General features: G+C 37.5%; 1 protein-coding gene across 1 annotated transcript in view; it reads left to right on the forward strand.

Annotated features, from left to right (window-relative positions):
* RP1 (RP1 axonemal microtubule associated) overlaps positions 1 to 21,194 on the forward strand; it is a 180,182-nt gene that overhangs the window by 29,207 nt on the left and 129,781 nt on the right. The window contains exons 3-5 of the mRNA XM_060198887.1: positions 9,444 to 9,607; positions 18,843 to 18,929; positions 20,551 to 20,683. Of these exons, the coding sequence (XP_060054870.1) occupies positions 9,444 to 9,607; positions 18,843 to 18,929; positions 20,551 to 20,683 (384 nt within the window). The remainder of the gene's footprint in view (positions 1 to 9,443; positions 9,608 to 18,842; positions 18,930 to 20,550; positions 20,684 to 21,194) is intronic.

The raw sequence follows: 21,194 nt of genomic DNA on the forward strand, positions 1-21,194 counted from the left end.
AGTATGTTTTCTAGTTTCCAAATTCTTTGACTTTTAGTAATTTTCTCTTTGTTGTTAAATATCAGCTTTACTCCAGTGTGGTCTGAGAAGATAACTTGGGATGATTTCAATGCTCTTGAATTTGTTGATGCTGTCTTTGTGGCCTAACATGTGGTCTATCCTTGAGTATGAGCTGTGTGGATTTGAAAAGAATGTGTATTCCAGTTTTTTGAGGTGAAGAGCTCTGAAAATGTCGAAGAGGTCTAGTCTGTCCATCTCTTCATTTAAGTCTCTTGTGTCTTTGTTGATTCTCTGCTTCACTGATCTGTCTAATTGTGAGTGTGGGGTGTTAAAGTCTCCCACTGTTATTGTGTTACTATTGATGTATTTTTGTAGTTTTTTCAGTAGGTGTTTGACGTATTTAGAATGTCCCTCATTGGGTGCATAGATGTTAATAATCATTAAATCTTCTTGGTTGATTGATCCTCTAATCATTATGTAATGGACTTGCCTATTTTTATTACTTTATTTAATTTAAAATCTATTGTGTCAGAGATGAGAATGGCTGTTTCTGCCTTTTTTTGGTGGTCCATTAGCCTGTATGATAGTTTTCCATCTTTTCACTTTAAGTCTGTGTTTGTTTTGTTGGGTCAGATGGGATTCTTGCAAGCAGCATATGGTTGGGTTATTTTTTCTGATCCATCCTCCCACTCTGTGCCTTTTAATGGGTGAGTTTAAGCCATTTAAATTTATTGATATTATGGATTTAATGTATTGTAGTGCCATTATTCAACAATTTTTTTATTTGCTCTGATATATGGCAAGTATTATAGTGATGTTCTTGTTTATAAGAGGTCTTTTAGAACCTCTTTCATGGAAAGCTTGGTGATGGTTACCTCCTTTAACTGTTGTCTCTCTGAGAATGTTTTGATCCCTCCATCTAGTCTGAATGAAAGTCTAACAGGACATATTATCCTTGGTTGAAACCCTTTTTCTTTGAGGGTTTGATAGATGTCTTGCCATTCTCTTCTGGCTTTTAGAGTATGAGTGGAGAAATCTGCTGATAATCTTATGGGTTTTCCCCTGTATGTGACTTTTTGTTTTTCTCTTGCAGCCTTTAGGATCCTTTCTTTATCCTTACTTCTTTTCATTGTAACTATGATGTGTCTTGGTGTCTTCAGGTCTGGCTTGATTCTGTTTGGGACTCTCTGGGCCTCTTGAATCTTAATGTCCTTTCTGTTGTTTAGGTCTGGGGAGTTTTCTTTTATTATTTCCTCTAGAATGTTTACTTCTTTTCTTCCTCTGGCAGGCCAATTATAAGAATGTTACTTCTTTTGAGATCATCTGATATGTCTCTGTTGTTGTTTTCAGTGTCTCTCAATTTCTTTTTGAGGTCTTTTACCTCTTTCTTAGTTTTCTCTAGCTCAGCCTCTGTATGGCTAATTCTGTTTTCTGATTCTGTTAGTCTCCTTTCCCTTCCCTCAGCTTCTTTCTTCAGTTCTGTTATAGTATTAGCTTGTTCTGCTAATTGACTTTTTAGTTCAGCTATTTCAGCTTTCAGTTCTCAAATTACCTCTAGGTAGCTAGTATATTTTTCTTGAGGGTCTCATCTGTTGTTTCCATAATTCTTATAGCCCTTTTCTCCATAGTTGTCTTCATTTCTGTGATTATTAGGTTTACTATTGCTTGCATACTTTTCTTATCTATGGTTACTTCTGACTGATTTGTGGTTTCTTCTGGGATCCTGTCTTGATTCATTGTGGTAACAGTTTTACTTGCTCTTGATTCAAACTTTTTTTTTTTTTTTTTTTAGTTTTTCTGTTCTGTCATTCTTAAATTGTTGTGTTTTGAGTACAAGCAATCCTATACTAAATATGTTTATGACAAATGCAGTCACCAACCTCAGAAATTACAACAATAGTAACCGAAGCAAGGATTGATGCAGTTCAACCAATACCAGTTAGCCAAACAACACCTCCAGTCCAAGAAAAAGTAGCAACCATATCCAAAAGAAAAAGAAAGAGAAAGGAGAAAAGGGAAAGCAAGAATAGACAATTATGCAAATCTACTGTCCACTGTAAATTCTAGGGATAGCAAGAGGAGAAAGGGAAGTAGAGAAGAGAGACAAATAGAGAGTCCACTCTGAGTCAGATTTCTTCCCCCAAATAATTCACAAACAAGTATCAGTGAATTCAGAAAGCAAAAGAAGGAGGAAGGAAGAAAAGAAGACAAGAAAAACAACAACAAAAATAGCAGTGAAAGGAAAGAGTTTTTTTTTTTTGAATTAGCTAGGAGGAGGGAAAATGGAGAGGAGAGTGGAGGGAAGAGGTAGACTGAAACAAGTTACTCTCACTATGGATAGGACACCCAGTCACTTAGCAATGGAAAAAACAAGAAGAATTAATTTTGGTCAACCTGAAGAAGGAGGGGGTAAAAGGGACACTTGTATATATAATAGTAATAATAAAATAGAATATAGTAAAAAAACCCTGTCAGTCTGCAGCTTGGATGGCTCCAGATTGGCTAAAGCAGCCTGAGCAAAGACAGCCAATTGTAAGAAGTATCCAAAGGGGGGAAAACAAACAAACAAAAAAAACTCCAGGTAGTCTTTCCCAGGCAGGGGTAAGACTTTGCTTGGTCAGATGTTTTGTCACTCAAACAGAGCTCCAGCCACTTAAAAAAAAAAAAGAGAAGGAAAGCAAAAATATAAGGATTGGAATGACACCCCTGGTGAGCAAGAATCTTGGTAAAGAAAATAGCTCAGTGGGAAAACTTCCAGGACTGGCTGTCCAGCCCCTGGGGAATGATTCTAGGGTGGTAGGGAGGGGTGAGCTTCAGATATAATCAAAATATTTCATTTCTTTTTCTTTCTGGCCTCCGTTTTCTAACCAGAGAGTGAGCTATAGGACTTTTCCTTGGTGTCACACTTAGGACCCCTTATTCACCCTCCTGCTGACAGTCCAGTATCCTACCCTATCCAGAGAATCCTAGGTCACAAGCTGCTACTTGTTGGAGCTCATGCCAGCAGCTGCCTCTAAGTTGTCATCTTGGCTCCGCCCCCACCAATTTCAAGTCTTAAGTGCTTAGATTGAAGGAACATATACTCAGAGGTATTGTCTATGCATAAAAAAGTATGAAATATTCAATCCATTTTCCCCTCTTATATTAATTAAATAGTGATTTTTTTCCCTGCCACCTCCCCCCTCCCCCCACAGTGAAGCTGAACATGTACTCTAACCCTTCCCCCAGAGATTTTTACTTTGGTGCCAAACCCTAACCCACTCATAAACAGAAGAACAGAAAGGGACACTCAAAAGCAGAATGACTGAGTTTGGAGTATGGCACTAATAATTTTTTTTTCCTAGTACCAGAACAAAAATAGATATAGTGACCAGTGAAATAGAACTGAGAGCTCAGAAATAAGTGCCTATACATATGGACATCTAGTATTTGACAAGGGGCCCACACAGTTGAATAAGGACAGGAGAATGAGTCTCTTCAACAAATGTTGTTGGAAAAATTAGATTGCATTTGTGCAGAAGAATGAAAGTGAACCACTACATTTCACCACACACAAAAATAAACTCCAAATGTATTAAGGACTTGGATGTTACACCAGAAACTATCAAATGTTTAGAGGAAAATATTCACAGCACTATTTTCCATCTAAATTTTATAGACGTCTTCAGTGATACAAGTCCAATTGCAAGAAAGACAAAAATAAAAATAAACCAGTGGGACTACATCAAATTGAAAGGCTACTGCACAGCAAAAGAAATCATCACTCAAACAAAGACTCTTAACAGAATGGGATGTGATCTTTCCATGCCTTATATCAGACAAAAAGCTAATAACCAGAGTATGTAAAAATATACAAAAAGCTCACTAAACTCAGCAACAACAGCAACAACAAAAAATAATGACCCCATCCAAAAATGGGGAAAGGATATGAACAGAATATTCACCACAGAAGAGAGATCTAAAAGGCCAGAAAACATATGAAAAAATACTCTGTCATTAATTATTGACTTCACCTTCTATACCTCATCTTGGATGGAGCTTGAAGGAATTATGTTAAATGGGATAAGTCAGAAAGAGAAGGATGAATATGGGATGATCATATTCATAAACAGAAGCTGAGAAATAAGAATGTTAAGGGGAAACAATGTAGACTATGAAAGGGGATATTATATAATCTTAAAAATTTTGTATAAATGAAAATTGAGAGTTGGTACAACTATTATAATAAGCATGATGGTAGATCTTCAAAAATTAAAAGTATATGTATGGAGAGGTGGGGTTCTGGGACCCTACCTTTCCAGAGCCCTGCCCCACTCGAGAAACATAGAAACAGGCTGGGAATATGGATTGACCTGCCAGTGCTCATGTCTAGCAGAGAAGCAATTACAGAAGTCAAACCTTCCCCCTTCTGCACCCCATAACGATCCTGCATTCATGCTCCCAGAGGGATAAAAAAAAATAAGAAATCTTCCAATAGAGGGTATGGGATATGGAACTCTGATATATGTATATGATTGGACAGCCTCACTTCTTGAAATACATCTGAAAATAAGAACTATAGCTAAAAATAATCTGTAGCCCTGGGTTAATGGCTGCATTAACTATGTAAAATAGCTAAGTAAGGAACTACTGTGGCACACATGTATGCGTATATATATTGTTCACTGAAAAAAAATGAAATTCTGTCATTTGTGAAAGAGTGATTGGAACTGGAAAACATTATGCTAAGTGAAATATTTCACATGGTAAAATAAAGTACTGTATGATCCTATAAATACTAAAATAATTCAGTGAATTATAGTCTGTTGTATCAGATTCGGGGACTCAGAAGGAGAGAGGGTTACTAAGGGATGTTGGAAACCTAAGTCCTTTTGGTGGAATGAGATGATGGTTTGGTTGAGAGCGAAATGTTCTTTAACTTATCTTGGGAAAATGTGGAAATGTGCTCTTGTGACAATAAAAAATATCCTTTAAACATTTCCTCAATAAAGTAATATTGGTATTGGGGAAAAACCAAAAGAGGGAAGAAGAAAAAAAGGAAAAAAAAAGAAATAAATTGTAAAACAAAATAAAAATTTCATAAACAATCAAACCAGTGGTTTCCAATGGTGAAATATGCTGGAAGAGGTTATTGAATGACAGCAGTCAGACGGTGAAAATTTTTCATTAGAAGATATGTACTAGGGATAAAAATAACATGATGTCATGGATGGAAAAAAGACCAGGAACCTGGATCAGGGAGGAGAGTAGCTTCCAAATATGGGAACAGTGTATAGATATTGTTGGCTGTAAACCCCATCGATTTGTTTGATCTGGGGCCCATATTCAGCTTAGGAGCCTATGTGACCTCTGTATCCCTGTAGATCTGAGCGCACATTCTGTGGTCATCAGTAGGAATGTTCCAAGCTGCTCAGGACCCATCTGAATCCACCTGCATATCAGTTTTCAGGCTCAGGGAAAAAGAAAAAAATAACAACTAGTATAACCACTGGCTCTTTGGAATATGACTAAAATCTGCCTACTAGGTATCTACAAAATGGAGACCCCCCCAACTCTTCATCTGCACTACTCCAGCCTTTAGGTTCATGAATGGTCAACAATTTTTGGCTTTGTATGTTAACTCTCTTTTCAACCACCAGGTTCCAGATGCTAGCATGATGCCAACCAGTCTTCCCTGGACAGATAACCCCACCAATGTGTCCTGGAGTTCCGATTCCCCAGAACCCCGCCCCACTAGCGAAAGAAAGAGGCAAACTGGGAGTATGGATCGACCTGTCAAAGCCCATATTCAGCAGGGAAGCAATTGCAGTAGCCAGACCTTTCTCTTTCTGCATCCTACAATGACCTTGGGTCCATACTCCCAGAGGGTTAAACGATAGGAAAGCTATCAAGGGAGGGGAGGGGATATGGAGTTTGGTGGTGGGAATTGTGTGGAGTTGTACCCCTCTTATCCTATGGTTTTGCCAGTGTTTCCTTTTTATAAATAAGTAAAAAAAAAAAGAAGAAAAAAATATGATGGTTGTAGATATCACTGTTGTGTGATATATAGAAAACATACTGAGTTAAATTATAAGAGTTCTGTTACAAGGACATATCTATTTTCCTTTTTTTTTTTTTTTTTCTTCAGTAGAGCCCTTCTCTGGCTTATGGTGGTGCTGGAGATTGAACCTGGGACTTTGGAGCCTCAGGCATGAGAGTCTGTTTGCATAACCATTATGCTATATACCCCCACTTTTTTTTCTCTTTCTGTCGAATTATGAGGAGAATATTAACTGAACCTCTACTGGTAATCATTACATAATATGTTTAAATCAAACTATTGTACCTTAAACTTATACACTAATGAATGATAGTTATCAATCAAACTGCAAACTAATTTCAAAAATGAAAATATGTTTTCGCTCAAAATTGGGGCAGAGAAAATTAGTCAACAGAGTAGACTTTTATACTTAATCATGAATTTTATTGGCACTTAAACTTCTATATAATCGAGTTCTGCCAACATTTTCCTCTAAGTATTTGTTGGTTTCTGGTCTAATAACAAAATCTCTGATCCATTTGGAGTTTACTTTTTTGAGTAGTAGTTCAGCTTTATTATTGTGCACATTTTAACCCAATTTTCCTAACACCATTTGTTGAAGAGACTTTACTTCATTTACTGCTTTGTCAAATATTAGCTATCCATATTTCTGGACTTATATCTGGGATCTCAGTTCTATTCCACTGGTCTGTGAGCCTATTTTTGTTCAGTAGTAGGCAGTTTTGATTACAGTAGTGCTATAATATAACTTGAGTTCTGGGAGCATAGTATGATGCCTTCATTCTTGTTCTTTTTTTCTCAAGATTATTTTATTAATCCTGCGTATTTTCTGATTACAGATAAACTTTTGTAACTTTTTCTCTATTCTCTTAAAGTAGTATAGTACCACCTTGATGGGGATAGAAATAAATCTGTGTATAGCTTTGGGAAGAATAATTATTTTGACAATGTTAATTCTTCCAACCCAGGAACATGGTATATCCTTCTGTTTCTGTGTGTGTGTGTGTGTGTTTTATATTTCCTTGAATATTGACTCATGACTTTCAGTATGTATGTTTTTCACTTCCTTTATTTGGGTTTATGTCTAGCTGATTATTCCATGTGAGCCTGAGAATAATGTATATTCTACTTTCTTGGTGGATGCTATGAATATATCTACAAGATCCAACTTGTCCATCTCTTCATTTAAGTCTCTGTTTCCTTATTAATTTTTTGCTTGTTTTATACATCTGCTTAATAAAGTGGGTGTTTACAATTTCCCACTATTATTATATTGCTGTCAGAGTCCCTTCTCAGGTGCCTTAGCGTTTTACATATTTTGCGCTACCTTCATTTGGAGCATAAATGTTAACTGTTGTGAGTTTTTCTTCTTTGATGATCTCATGAGCATTATAAAGCCAAGTTGGTCATGATGTTCAGTCTTTTTATTATAATGTTAAATCTGGATTGCTAAGATATTATTAAGGATATTAGCATCTATATTCCTCACGGATACTGGTCTTTTTTGTGATGCCTCTATCAGCTTTTGAAATCAGAGTCGTGTTGGATTCATAGAAAGTGTTTGGAAGTACTTGAAAAGAATATCACTTCTCAAAATGGAACAGAGACTTGGATGCTAGATCTGAAACTGTAAGATACCTAGGAATAGATCCTGAGGGAAGACGACATTAACAGTACACTGCATGATCTCTGCTTTGGAAATAACTTCTGTGGTGACTCAAGTGCAACAACAAGGAAAGCAAAAGCAAAAATAGATCAGTGGGATCAAACTGAAAAGTTTTTGCACAGCAGAGTAGAAATACCTGACTTAAAAAGATGACCTACTGAGTGGAAGAGGATATTTTCACTTTACACAAGACAGAGGAGTAATAAAATATATAAATATCTTAGAAAGCTAAAACCAAAAGTTGACATAACTATATAAAGAGCAGAGAGAAGATCTGAATTTGACTCTTTACCAAAGACAATATCCAGATGGCCAACAGGCATATAAAAAAATGTTACTATCAGAGAAATACAAATCAGGACAAAGTTAGATACCACTGCACACCGGTGAGAATGTTACACATTAAAATGAAAGAAATAATTTCTGATGAGGATGTGGTGAAAATGGGAAATTTTAACTTTGTTGATGGAAATGTAAATGGGTCCTGCCTCTGTGGAAATCTGGAGAGCCCTCAAAATATTTAATATAGAACTACTGTTTGACCTGATAGTCCCTCTCTTAGGAATCTTTGCAAAAATTAAAAAATAATTATCAGGAGTTTCTAGGGGCTGGGTGGTGGTATACCTGGTTGAATGCACATGTTACAATGTGTAAAAACTCAGGTTGGAGCCCTCAGTCCACACCTGCAGGGGGAAAGCTTTGTGAGTGGTGAAGCAGTGTTGCAGATGTATCTCTTTCTCATTTTCTGTTCCCTCTTGATTTCTGGATGTCTCTATCCAATAAATAAAGATAATAAAATAAAAAACAAAATTTATACATATCTATCTATATTGGAACAATATAAGTAATATCCAAGATTTGGAAGCAACTGAAGTGGCTAAAGACAATGAATAAGAAAGCTTTGAGGTGTGTGTGTATATACATACAATGAAATACTACTTACCTGTGGGAAAAAGGTCAAGAAATTATTACCCATCCCTTGCTACCAGGGTTATTGCTGGGGCTTAGTACCTGCACAATGAGTCCACTGCTCCTGGCAGCCATTTACTCCCCCCCAACACACACATTTTTTTCTTTCTATTGTTTTCTTGGATAGAACAGAGAGAAATTGAGAGTGGAAGGAGAGAGAAAGAGAGACACTTGCAGATCCACTTCAATGTGAAGCATCCCCCCTGCAGGTGGGGAGTGGGGACTTGAACCCAGGTCCTTGTACACAGTAGTGTGTGTGGTTAACCCAGTGCATCACTGCCTAGCCATCCCCCAAGATACACTTTTTCTACAAAATTCATACAGTTGGAGAGACTTACACTAAGTGAAGTCAGAAGGAAGACAAAATACCCAGGTGTTCTCACTCACAGGTGAAACAAGAAATAAGACAAGGGAAAACATATGGTGAAATGTTACTAAACTGTGGAAGATCCAAAAACTGAAAAGAGAAAACAGGAGGGTATTAAGGAATGATTAGGGACATAGTGCCTTATAGTAGAGGGAGATAACAGTTTGATGGTGAGTGAGAAATGCTAATACCTATCTTGAGAAGATGTGAAATGTACCTATGAAAACAACACTGATGGCAGTCAATATTTCCTCTATAAAATGATTTGGTTAAAAAAAATTACACCAAAATATATCTTATAACATATTTCCAAAAGAAATGAACTCTCCTTGCTGTATGATGACATGCATCTTCATTTCTACAAGTTATTTTAATGTTTCATGTTATTTGTGCTTCTGAAGGTGGTAACTGGAAAGTTTATATCATCACCAGTGACTTACCAAATTCAGGGACCAGCTCACAGATTTATATTATACTATATGGACAACACAGAAGTTCAGCCCCCATATATCTTTATGGTATGGATGGAACTCAATTTCAAGATGGCCACAAAGATAATTTTACTGTGAGTAAATAATATTGAGTAAAATCTGTTCATATAGGTGATTCAGCTCGTAGTTACTTAAGAGTGAATGCAGTGTATATTGCATAGGGAACATCTAATTATAACACCATATGCACTATAGAAGATCAGTCAAAGGAATTCATGTCAGTTTTTGCTAAAACAAGTTAAACACAAGTGAAAATTCAGTATGATAATGTGTTCACAAATATAGACAGACTACTGACAAGTATTTATTGTTCCTGTACTGGTGGCTTCCACAACTGAGGGCTTTTTTTTTTTTTCTACTCAAGGGAAGCGTTATCAGGTAAGTTTCAAAGTTAAAGTCAGAAAGTGAAAAATGAAATTACTAAGAAAATGTTGGGAAAAGGATATCATCAAGTTATTAGGCCATGACTAGATATGTTGAGATAAAAAAAAGTCTAGGTAAGGGGGCTGGGCAGTGGTGCACCTGGTTAAAAGCACAAACATTACCATGCAAGGTCACAGGTTTGAGGCCCCACTTCCCATCTGCAGGGGGGGATGCTGCACGAATTGTTGAAGCAAGGCTGCAGGTGCCCTTCTCTCTTCCTCTCTGTTTTCGTTCCTCTCTTAATTTCTTTCTGTCCTGTCAAGTATAATAGAATGAAAAGAGAGAAAGAGTCTTGGCTGAAAAAGAAGTAGCAAAAATGAATCAGGAGAAACTGTTGTCTTGTCCAGTTAAAGTCATTAAGTTAAATATTAGCAATAAAAACAAGACTTGAAATGAGTCAGCACTTTGCATTTTATAGATATTTAGTAAAACTCTGCTGAATGAGTGACTGAGTGCAGCAAGGGATTGTTTCAAACTGTAGATTTAAACTGGGTAGAGGCAGAATAAAATCACAGTCAGAACAGAGTATCTTTCATTGCTATCAATCTTTATAGGGTACTCGCTTGTGTAACTGGGTTTCTGATTTCTTACAGCCTGTATACACAGTTCATGTATGATGTCACAGGAGTGGAACCACATTAATAGTTTAATTTAAACTTTATCTTTCATACTTTATATATAAATCAACACTTAAGGAGACATTTTCTTTTTTTAAATAAAATTTATTTTAAGTATTTCATTTATTTTGTTTTTGAGAGAGATGCAGAGAGAGAAAGACAGAGAAACACCAGAACACTGCACAGCTCTGGCTTATTATGGTGCGGGGGATTGAACCTGGGACTTCAGAGCCCCAGGCACGAGAGTAAAGAGACATTTCCTAATCTCTTCAATAAGTGGTGTTGGAAAAACTAGATAACTACATGCAAAATGCATCTGGATCATTTTAAACACTGTAATCATGTATTAACTTAAAATGCATGAAAGACTTTAATGTAAGAAACCATAAAATATGGAGAAAAAACTCAAGTGATATGTTTCTTCACATTGGCTTTATGGGGTCTCTTTGGGAAATTGACTTCAATGGCAAGTGAAACAAAAGCAAAAAGAAACAAATGTCACTACATCAGGCTTCTACATCATGAAAGAAACTGTTACAAAAATGAAGAGACTTGTGGCCAATGGTGGAGTACTCTGTAGAGTACCCACACTGCAGTATGCAAGGTCCTGGGTTCAAGCTCTAGGTTCCCACTTGCAGGGGTGAGAGCTTGATGAGCAGTGAATCAGTACTATAGGTGTCTTTTCTCTCTCCTTATCTACCTCCTTCTCTCTCTCTCTCTCTCTCTTTATTTATTTCTCAAACATAAAAAAAATAGTGGAAAAAAGTAACTATCCAGCCCCAGCAATAACTGGTGGGGAAAAAAAAGAAAAGTTTTCCTATTAGTGGGAGAAGATATCTGTAGGTCATACATTTCAAAAATGGTTTATATCCAAAATACATAACAAGCCCATACAATTCAACAAAAAAGTAAAACAATTCAATTAAAAATAGGCAGAGGATCTGACACTTCTGCAAAGAAGACATGGCCAACTAACCCATACAAATATATTTATCATACCATTATTAGGGAAGTGTAAATCAAAACAACAGAATGCTATCACCTAACACTTGTGAGGATGACTATCATCAAAAAAGATTCTGAATTTGTATTTTTTCCTAATGGTTAATAGCAGTGAGTATCTTTTTAATGTATTTACTGACCATGTAAATAATTTATTTGGAAGAATGGTTATTCCAAATAATTTTTTGGGCTTTTTTTTTTTAAGTTGGGCTTTCTTTTTTATTATTTACTTTTTATTTTATAATTTATTTATTTTTATATTACAGAACTACATGTTGACAGGGGTTTGAATCCACACCATTCCCACCACCAGAGTTCTGAATCTTCACTCTCCCCGCTGCAATCCACCGCAGTTTCCTGAAGGTTATAGACATGGGCCAATCATCATCTCTACAACTATCTGTCCACATTTATACATAGTTGTCCCCCTTTTTTCTGATTCAACCCTTTCTTCCCCTCCAAGCCACTCATGACAACATAACTACCTCCACTTGTCCCTCTCCTTTCCTTTCTCTCTCTCTGGGTGCTGATGGAGCTGGAGTGCAGAGTCCTCTTATCTTCATCTATCACTTCTCCCCCACTGGGAGTATGGATCAAGGTTGTTTCTGGGGTGCAGAAGGTAGGAGTTCTGGCTTCTGTAATTGCCTTTATTTTCCTTGAGTTTTCTTTTTGTTGTTGAATAGTGAGCTCTTGAATACTATACTCTCCTCAGAAATATAATAAATATTTTCTCCCATTTTTTGGCTGCTTTCCAATCTTTTGATAGTATCCTGCACCTTCTTGTTTATCCCTAAGAATTTTGATTTTAAATTCCTTCTTGATGCTACTATATATTGTTTTTTTTCTTTTTTATTTAAGAAAGGATTAATTAACAAAACCATAGGGTAGGAGGGGTACAGTTCCACACAATTCCCACCACCCAATCTCCATATCCCATCCCCTCCCCTGATAGCTTTCCCATTCTCTATCCCTCTGGGAGCATGGACCCAGGGTCATTGTGGGTTGCAGAAGGTAGAAGGTCTGGCTTCTGTAATTGCTTCCCCGCTGTATATTGTTTTCCTAAGCATTTTTCATATTGCTTATTAACATTGTATAGAAATGCAACTTGTAAAAAAATAAAAGAAATTGTAGAATGAGATATAAAGTTTGCCCACCTTTTCTAGTTCTTTGAAAAATCTAAGGTGAGTTGGTGTTAATTCTTCAAATATTTGGTGGAATTTATAAGTGCTGCTATCTACCCTAGATCTAAGTTTGTTCCTCCCTCTCTCCGTTCCTTCCTTTCTTCTTACTTGTTTCTCAAAAAAGAGGAGCAGAACATTACTTGGGTTTATATGGTGCTTGGGGATTAAACTTGGGACTTCTCACTTACAAGTCTTGTTTTGTACTAGGCCAAGTCCCTGGTATTAGGCCTTTAAAATAAGTATTCATGACTTAACATTGTTTTTCAGAAGTATCGGGTTTCAGGAGTATTTTCATATCCACACTTGGTACATGCAAGCCACCATATCTCCAGACTTTTCTTTATTGAGAGGCTTTTGATTATTGCTTCCATCTCATTTGTATAGGCCTATCCTCACTCCTTCCATGCCTCCCTCCCACCCTTCCTTTCTCCTTTCCCCCCCCCTTCCTTCCTTCCTTCCTTCCTTCCTTCCTTCCTTCCTTCCTTCCTTCCTTCCTTCCTTCCTTCCTTCCTTCCTTCCTTCCCCTCCAGTCGCTGGGGCTGAGTGTTAGTACTACAAATGCATCACTTACTTCTGGTGGCCTCTTTTTTTTTTTTTTTTTTCTTTTCATTCGATAGGACAGCGATTAATTGGGAGGGGAGGGATAAATAGAGATGATGAAAGAAAGATATCTGCAGACCTACTTCACTGCTCATGAAGTGGATCCCCTGCAGGTGGGGAGTGGGCTCGACCCTGGATCCTTGAGCATATCCTTGCAGGTAGTACAATGTGCGCTTAACAGGTGTGCCACTGCCCAGCCCCCAGCAAATCCAGACTTTCTTTTTTTTTTTTCTTGAATCATTTTTGACAGCTTGTGTGTGTGTCTAAGGATTTGTGCATTTCACTGAAGTTACCTTTGTTGGCAGACAGTTGTTTATGATATTGTTTGGTAATCATTTTATTTAGCAATGTCCTCATCTTAATTTATTTTTGAAAATTCAAGTTTTGTTCTCTTTTCCATAGACTAAATGTCATTTTTGTTCCTTTTTAAAAAAAATTTAATTTTTTAAATTTTTTATTTAAGAAAGGATTAATTAACAAAACCATAGGGTAGGAGGGGTACAATTCCACACAATTCCCATCACCCAATCTCCATTTCCCACCCACTCCCCTGATAGCTTTCCCATTCTCTATCCCTCTGGGAGCATGGACGCAGGGTCATTGTGGGTTGCAGAAGGTAGAAGGTCTGGCTTCTGTAATTGCTTCCCCGCTGAACATGGGCGCTGACTGGTTGGTCCATACTCCCAGTCTGCCTCTCTCTTTCCCTAGTAGGGTGTGACTCTGGGGAAGCTGAGCTCCAGAACACATTGGTGGGGTCTTCAGTCTAGGGAAGCCTGGCCAGCATCCTGATGACATCTGGAACCTGATGACTGAAAAGAGAGTTAACATATGAAGCCAAACAAATTGTTGAGCAATCATGGATCCAAAGCTTGGAATAGTGGAGAGGAAGTGTTAGGGGGGTACTCACTGCAAACTCTAGTGTACTTCTGCTTTCAGGTATATATTTTGTAGTAGTTTACGGATACGTGTGAACATATGCTCTCTCTCACAGAAACTGGTGTATATCTAGGTTTTGGGACTTTGTTAGAAAGTGAACCACCTGAGATGAAATTAGAGTATACTATGAAAGGAAAGATCTCACCCGAGTAATGAAGTTGAAGGGTTGTCATTCCACAAGTGAAATCTCTGGACACAGTCTGAAGTGAAGCATTTTGAGGTGGCAATCATTGTGTTGGTTAGGTTGTGATTGGCAGATGCAATATTATTTGGTATGGATTGGGAGAGGCATACGGGATAGTGGGCCCTATCCAATGGTTTCAGGACTGGGGGAAGTAGGGGCTCTATAGTGGAGATGTGAGGTTCCTGCTGTCTTAGGGTTCAAAAAGACAATAGTTAATGTTATAATCACATTATTTGGTAGTTGTGTTAACTTTGAAAAGTCCTTTTGTTAGGGTTTGCTGTACAGTACCCAGTATCTTGTATATAGCTGTGCTATTGGTTTCTTCTGATCTACTTGGTCTAGGCTTTTGAGAGAGTCTGCATATCAATTACACAGCCTATATATTGAAAATATTCAGTTTGTGTTTTGAAAAACTTCGAGACATACAATTAATTTTCCCCCTCTCATATTAATTAACTAGTGATTTTTTAAAAAATTTTTTATTTAAGAAAGGATTAGTGAACAAAAGCATAAGGTAGGAGGGGTACAACTCCACACAATTCCCAACACCCAATCCCCATAACCCACCCCCTCCCCTGATAGCTTTCCCATTCTCTATCCCTCTGGGAGCATGGACCCAGGGTCGTTGAGGGTTGCAGAAGGTAGAAGGTCTGGCTTCTGTAATTGCTTCCCCGCTGAACATGGGCGTTGACTGGTCAGTCCATACCCCCAGTCTGCCTCTCTCTTTCCCTAGTAGGGTGTGACTCTGGGGAAGCTGAGCTCCAGGACACATTGGTGGGGTCTTCAATCCAGGGAAGCCTAGCCAGCATCCTGGTGGCATCTGGAACCTGGTGATTGAAAAGAGAGTTAACATATGAAGCCAAACAATTTGTTGAGCAATCATGGATCCCAAGCTTGGAATAGTGGAGAGGAAGTGTTAGGGAGGTACTCACTGTAAACTCTAGTGTAGTCCTGCTTTCAGGTATATATTTTGCAGTAGTTTATGGATACGTGTGCACATAAGCTCTCTCTCACAGAAACTGGTGTATATCTAGGTTATGGGACTTTGTTAGAAAGTGAACTACCTGAGATGAAATTAGAGTGTACTATTAAAGGAAAGGTCTCACCCGAGTAATGAAGCTGAAGGGTTGTCATTCCACACGTGAAGTCTCTGGATACATTCTGAGGTGAAGCATGTTGAGGTAGCAATCGTTGCTTTGGTTAGGTTGTGATCGGCAGATGCAATGTTATTTGGTTTGGATTGGGAGATGCATACGGGAAAGTGGGCCCTATCCAAGGGTTCCAGGACTGGGGGAAGTAGGGGCTCTATAGTGAAGATGTGAGGTTCCTGCTGTCTTAGGGTTCAAAAAGACACTCAATAGTTAATATTATCATCACATTATTTGTTAATTGGGTTAACTTTGAAAAGTCCCTTTGTTATGGTTTGCTGGACAGTACCCAGTATCTTGTATATAGCTGTGCTATTGGAAGCTTCTAATCTACTTGGTCTAGGCTTTTGAGAGAGTCCGCATATCAAATACATAGCCTATATATTAGAAGGATTCAGTTTGTCTTTTGAGAAACTTTAAGACATACAATTGATTTCCCCCTCTCATATTAATTAGCTACTGATTTATATGTCTACATTTTGCTAGGAGTATACATAAACACCATTCCCACCACCAAAGGACTGTGACCCATCCCTCCCGCCCACTCCCACCCCCCACTGGCCCAGGAAGCTACATGCCTACCCCTCACCACTGGGTTTTTACTTTGGTGCCCTACTTACAATTTGATCAGGTCCTGCTTTTAGTTTCCCTTTCAGATCTTCTTAGTCAGCTTCTGTTGATGAGTGGGATCATCCCATACTCATCTTTATCTTTCTGACTTAGCTCACTTAACATAATTCCTTCTAGCTCTGTCCAAGATGGGTCAGAGAAGGTGGGTTCATTGTTCTTGATAGCTGCATATTATTCCATTGTGTATATATACCACAGCTTTCTCAGCCACTCTTCTGTTGTTGGGCACCTCAGTTGCTTCCAGGTTTTAGCTATTATGAATTGTGCTGCTATGAACATAGGAGTACACACCTCTTTTTGGTTGGGTGTTATGGAGTCCTTGGGGTATAACCCCAAGAGAGGAATTACTGGATCATATGGAAGGTCCATGTCTAACCTTCTGAGAGTTTTCCAGACTGCTCTCCACAGAGGCTGGACCAATTTACATTCCCACCAGCAATGTGAAAGGGTTCCTCTGTCCCCACAACCTCTCTAGCATTTGTTGCTGCTGTCCTTTTTATGCCATTTTATGCTGTCCTTTTATGCCATTCTTACAGGAGTGAGGTGGTATCTCAATGTTGTCTTAATTTGCATTTCTCTGACAATCAGTGACCTAGAGCAGTTTTTCATGTTTGTTAGCCTTTTGGATCTCCTCTGTTGTGAATGTTTTGTTCATATCCTCTGCCCATTTTTGGATGGGGTCATTTGCTTTTTTGGTGCATTTTTGTTCCTCTTGATGAACCAATTTATGCTTTGATTCTGTTGTTTTTTCTTTCTCTATGTTTCTTCATGCTAATGGTGATTATTTCTACTCCTCTGCTAGCTTTGAATTTTGTTTCTTTTTTCTCTTGTTTCTTTAATTTGAAAAGGTAGGTTATTTATTTGTGATAACACTCCTTTCTCTTTTGCATCTTCTTTATCATCATTTTCTTTTCCTCTTGCTTTGCCTCTTCTCTTTCTACACCCTCCCGAGTTCTGCTTCCACCTTCAGTAGCTCCTTCTCCTGCTCCTTCCTTGCTTAGAGAATTTGTATATTAGGTCAGAACCTCCAAAAAAGCTTCTTCTCTCAGAAAGTTTCCCATCTAGTTGATGAGTGTCCTTCTGAAGTGATTTCCTGCCTAAATATATTCAGATTTTATGGAATTAACCCAGCCAATTTCCCACCCGAACTCTGTTCTTACTGCATTCTTTATTTTTTTATGTTTTCTCATTCATTTCAGGATATATTTTAATTTCCCATGCACTTTTTTCTTTGACGTAGGGGTTGATAAAGAATGTGTTATTGGGGTTGGGCAGTAGTGCACGGCTTAAGTGTACATGTTACCATGTGCAAGGACCCTGGTTAGAGCCCTGACTCCCCACCTGCAGGGGGGTTGCTTCACAATCCATGAAGCATGTTTGTCTGTCTCTCTCTCTCACCACCTCCTCTTCCCTGTCAATTTTTCTCTGTCCTATGAAATAAAAATAGAAATAAATAAAGATAAGGGAATAAATGGCTACTGGGAGCAGTGGATTCATAGTGTTGGTATCAAACCCCAGTGATAACCCTGGAAGAAAATAAAAAAGAGCATACTATTGAATTTACACACATTTCTGGAATTTCTAGTTTCTCTTCCAGTATTAATTTCTATTTTTCTTTCATTGTAGTTAGAAGGGATATCTGCATTTCATTCTTATTTGATTTTCAAAACATATTTTATGATTAGAAATATTGTCTATCCTAGAGCTGATTCCTTATGTACACAAGGATACTATATATTGTGCTGTTATTAAGTAGAATGTTCTGTAACTATCTGGTGGATTTGGTTAGTGTATAATGCCTTAGAAGCTTCCTTAATTGAACTGTCTAGTTCTATCCATTATTTAAAATGGGGTATCACATTCTCCAACTATTATTGTAAGCTACCTACTTCACTTAATTCTACCATTTTTCGCATCCTAAATTTTTGTACTCTGTCACTACATAAATACATGCTTGTAATTTGTTAATGTCTATTTTATTAATGTCATTTTTAATTTTTAATATTTGTTCATTTATTTTCCTTTTTGTTGCCCTTGTTGTTTTATTGTTGTAGTTATTGTTGTTGATGTTGTTGTTGAGTAGGACAGAGAGAAATGGAGAGAGGAGGGGAAGACAGAGAGGGAGAGAGAAAGACAGACACCTGCAGACCTGCTTCACCGCCTGTGAAGCGACTCCCCTGCAGGTGGGGAGCCAGGGGCTCGAACCGGGATCCTTCCAACAGTCCTTGTGCTTTGTGCCACCTGCACTTAACCCGCTGCACTACCGCCCGACTCCCTATTAATGTTCTTTTAATCGAATCCTATAACAGCTGGTGCCCTGGGATACATGATAACTACACTCACTTCTCAGAAAAACAGATTTTATTGTACTATTTTTTTTTAGAACAAAAGTTTTAATACTTAAACTTATTTTTAAAATAATTGTTTTTGTTGAGGAAATGCTTTATAAGACTGTTGCTGTCTCAAGGGAATTTTTATGCCTTCTTGGTGGATTGCCCCCTTTATAAATACATAACATCTTAATATGAGATGTTCTAAGTTGATTTTGTGAAGTTATGTTGAATAATATGTTCTTGGTTCCTTTATAGATAACGGTTGGAGATATTGGAATGCTCTTTAAAATTCGTATTGGTCATACAAATTCCGGGCTTTCCCCTTCCTGGCACTGTAAAGAGGTAAAGACACTCCCATCCTTTATAAAATCGTCTGCAAATCATATTCATGGGTTAAGCCTGATGGGGAATTTCATGTCTGTATAGAGATGGTAGACCCAAACCATATTTAGATAGTGTATTCTTCAAGGTAACGATATCATATATCCTTATTAATAATTAAGTAATTAATTGAGAAAGACATTTTTTTTTGTTGTTGTTGTTCGTTTTTGGGCCATCAATGCTCCAGGCTGACTTTTTTTTAGATAGGAGGAAAAAGAAACAGAGACACAGGGAAAGATTCCATAACACTGAAGCATTCTTTCAGTGTGGTGGGGGCCTGGTTCAAATGTGGGTCATAGCCATGACAAAGCAACTATACTACCCAGGTGAGCTATCTTGTCAACTGAGAGAAACATCTTAAACAAATGCTTTTTTTATCCTCCTTTTAGAGAAAAATATTTGACACTTTGCAAAATTACATTGCTTCTTGCTATGTTACACTGGTGATGATGAGGTGGCTAGATGGGTAATAATGTATTTCAGAAAGTTCTCAAAGTAGACCATTTGAGTTGGTGAAGTAATGACTGAATAGACTTGAATGCTAGCTCCAAATTTAGTTTATTAGTGATAAGCAAGATAATGACACTTGAGAACTTTTAGGTGCAAAATTTTCTGACTTGTTCAGAATTTAAAATTTTACTAGTAACCATGTTTGCCATTAAGTGGTACAGATCTTTGATACTAGAAATCATAGAGTTTATCATCCATTTTTATGGATGATATATTTCTCAATATTTCCATTTAAAAATAAATGACATTTAAGTAACTTATCAAAATACAAAGAACAGGGACCAGAAAGTAGCTCACCTGGTGGAGCATGATCTTTGCCAAGCATGAGGAACCTAGTTTGAGTTCCACATCAGAGCACTATCCATAGCAGATGCTATGGTGTCTTTCTCTGTCTTTCTTACTCTCTCTGTGTGTCTTTTAGATAGGAAGTGATAGGTTTTTTAAGAAAAAGTTGTAAACATCCCTTTTTCTTTTTTTATTAGGAATATATTGATGCCATTTTGAAAATTTGGGACAAAATTGACATTTAGTATTTCTGTATAGATAAATTAGACATATAAATATTTCAAAATTCAGAAAAAGTCGTTGTATTTAAGATTGCAATAAAAGAAGAAATTAGTACTGTTTAAAAATAAGTATTCAGGGGAGTCGGGCTGTAGCTTAGTGGGTTAAGCGCAGGTGGCACGAAGTACAAGGATCCCGGTTTGAGCCCCTGGCTCCCCACCTGCAGGGGAGTTGCTTCACAAACGGTGAAGCAGGTCTGCAGGTGTCTATCTTTCTCTCCCACTCTCTGTCTTCCCCTCCTCTCTCCATTTCTCTCTGTCCTATTGAACAACGACAACTTCAGTAGCTACAACAATAAAACAACAAGGGCAACAAAAGGGAATAAATAAATAAATATTTAGAAAAGATGTTTAAAAAATAAGATTCAACAACATATGTTATTTTGAGAAAATGAAATTATCTTTGAGCTAAGTGTCAGGTCTGGACAAAAACTTTTATTTAATTCATATATATATATATATATATATATATATATATATATTTACAAATACCAATATTGCCGTTGCAGATACAACTGTGGAACAGGAATTCTGGAGAACAGTTTTATATACCTGTTCAACGCTGGCTAGCACGAGATCAAGAGGATGGGGAAATCTGTCGAGAATTCCCTATATTAAACAAAGGAGAACCTGTCCTCCCAGGTAGATAATCTAAGTTCAAGGAGCACAAATAAAACATATGTGACTAAATGCAGAAAGGCAACTTGACAAATAGCTGTTGAGAAAATGAATAAAGGAATGGATGTTTAAGAAAGTTCTCATTTTTTTTTTTTTGTATTGAGGGGGGACTGCCTTGCAGAGAAGAAAGTGATATATAAGTACAGTTTTTAAAAAAGATTTCATTTATTTATTTATGAAAAAGATAGGAGGAGATAGAGAGAAAGAACCTGACATCAAACTGGTACATGTGCTGTTGGGGATTGATCTCAGGTCCTCACACCTGAGAGTCCAATGCTATATTCACTGCACCACCTCCTGGACCACATGAGTACAGTTTTATTATGCAACAGGACTCCTCAATTCTCTTCCATACCTCTCTCCTTTTTCTTCCCCAGATTCCTTTGCTTTGACACAATATACCATGCCCAGTCAATGTTTCATTTTGTGTTTTCACTTTCTGTTCCTATTTATTACATCCCACTTATAAATGAGA

Source organism: Erinaceus europaeus, chromosome 1, assembly GCF_950295315.1.
Source record: "Erinaceus europaeus chromosome 1, mEriEur2.1, whole genome shotgun sequence".
NCBI lineage: Eukaryota > Metazoa > Chordata > Mammalia > Eulipotyphla > Erinaceidae > Erinaceus > Erinaceus europaeus.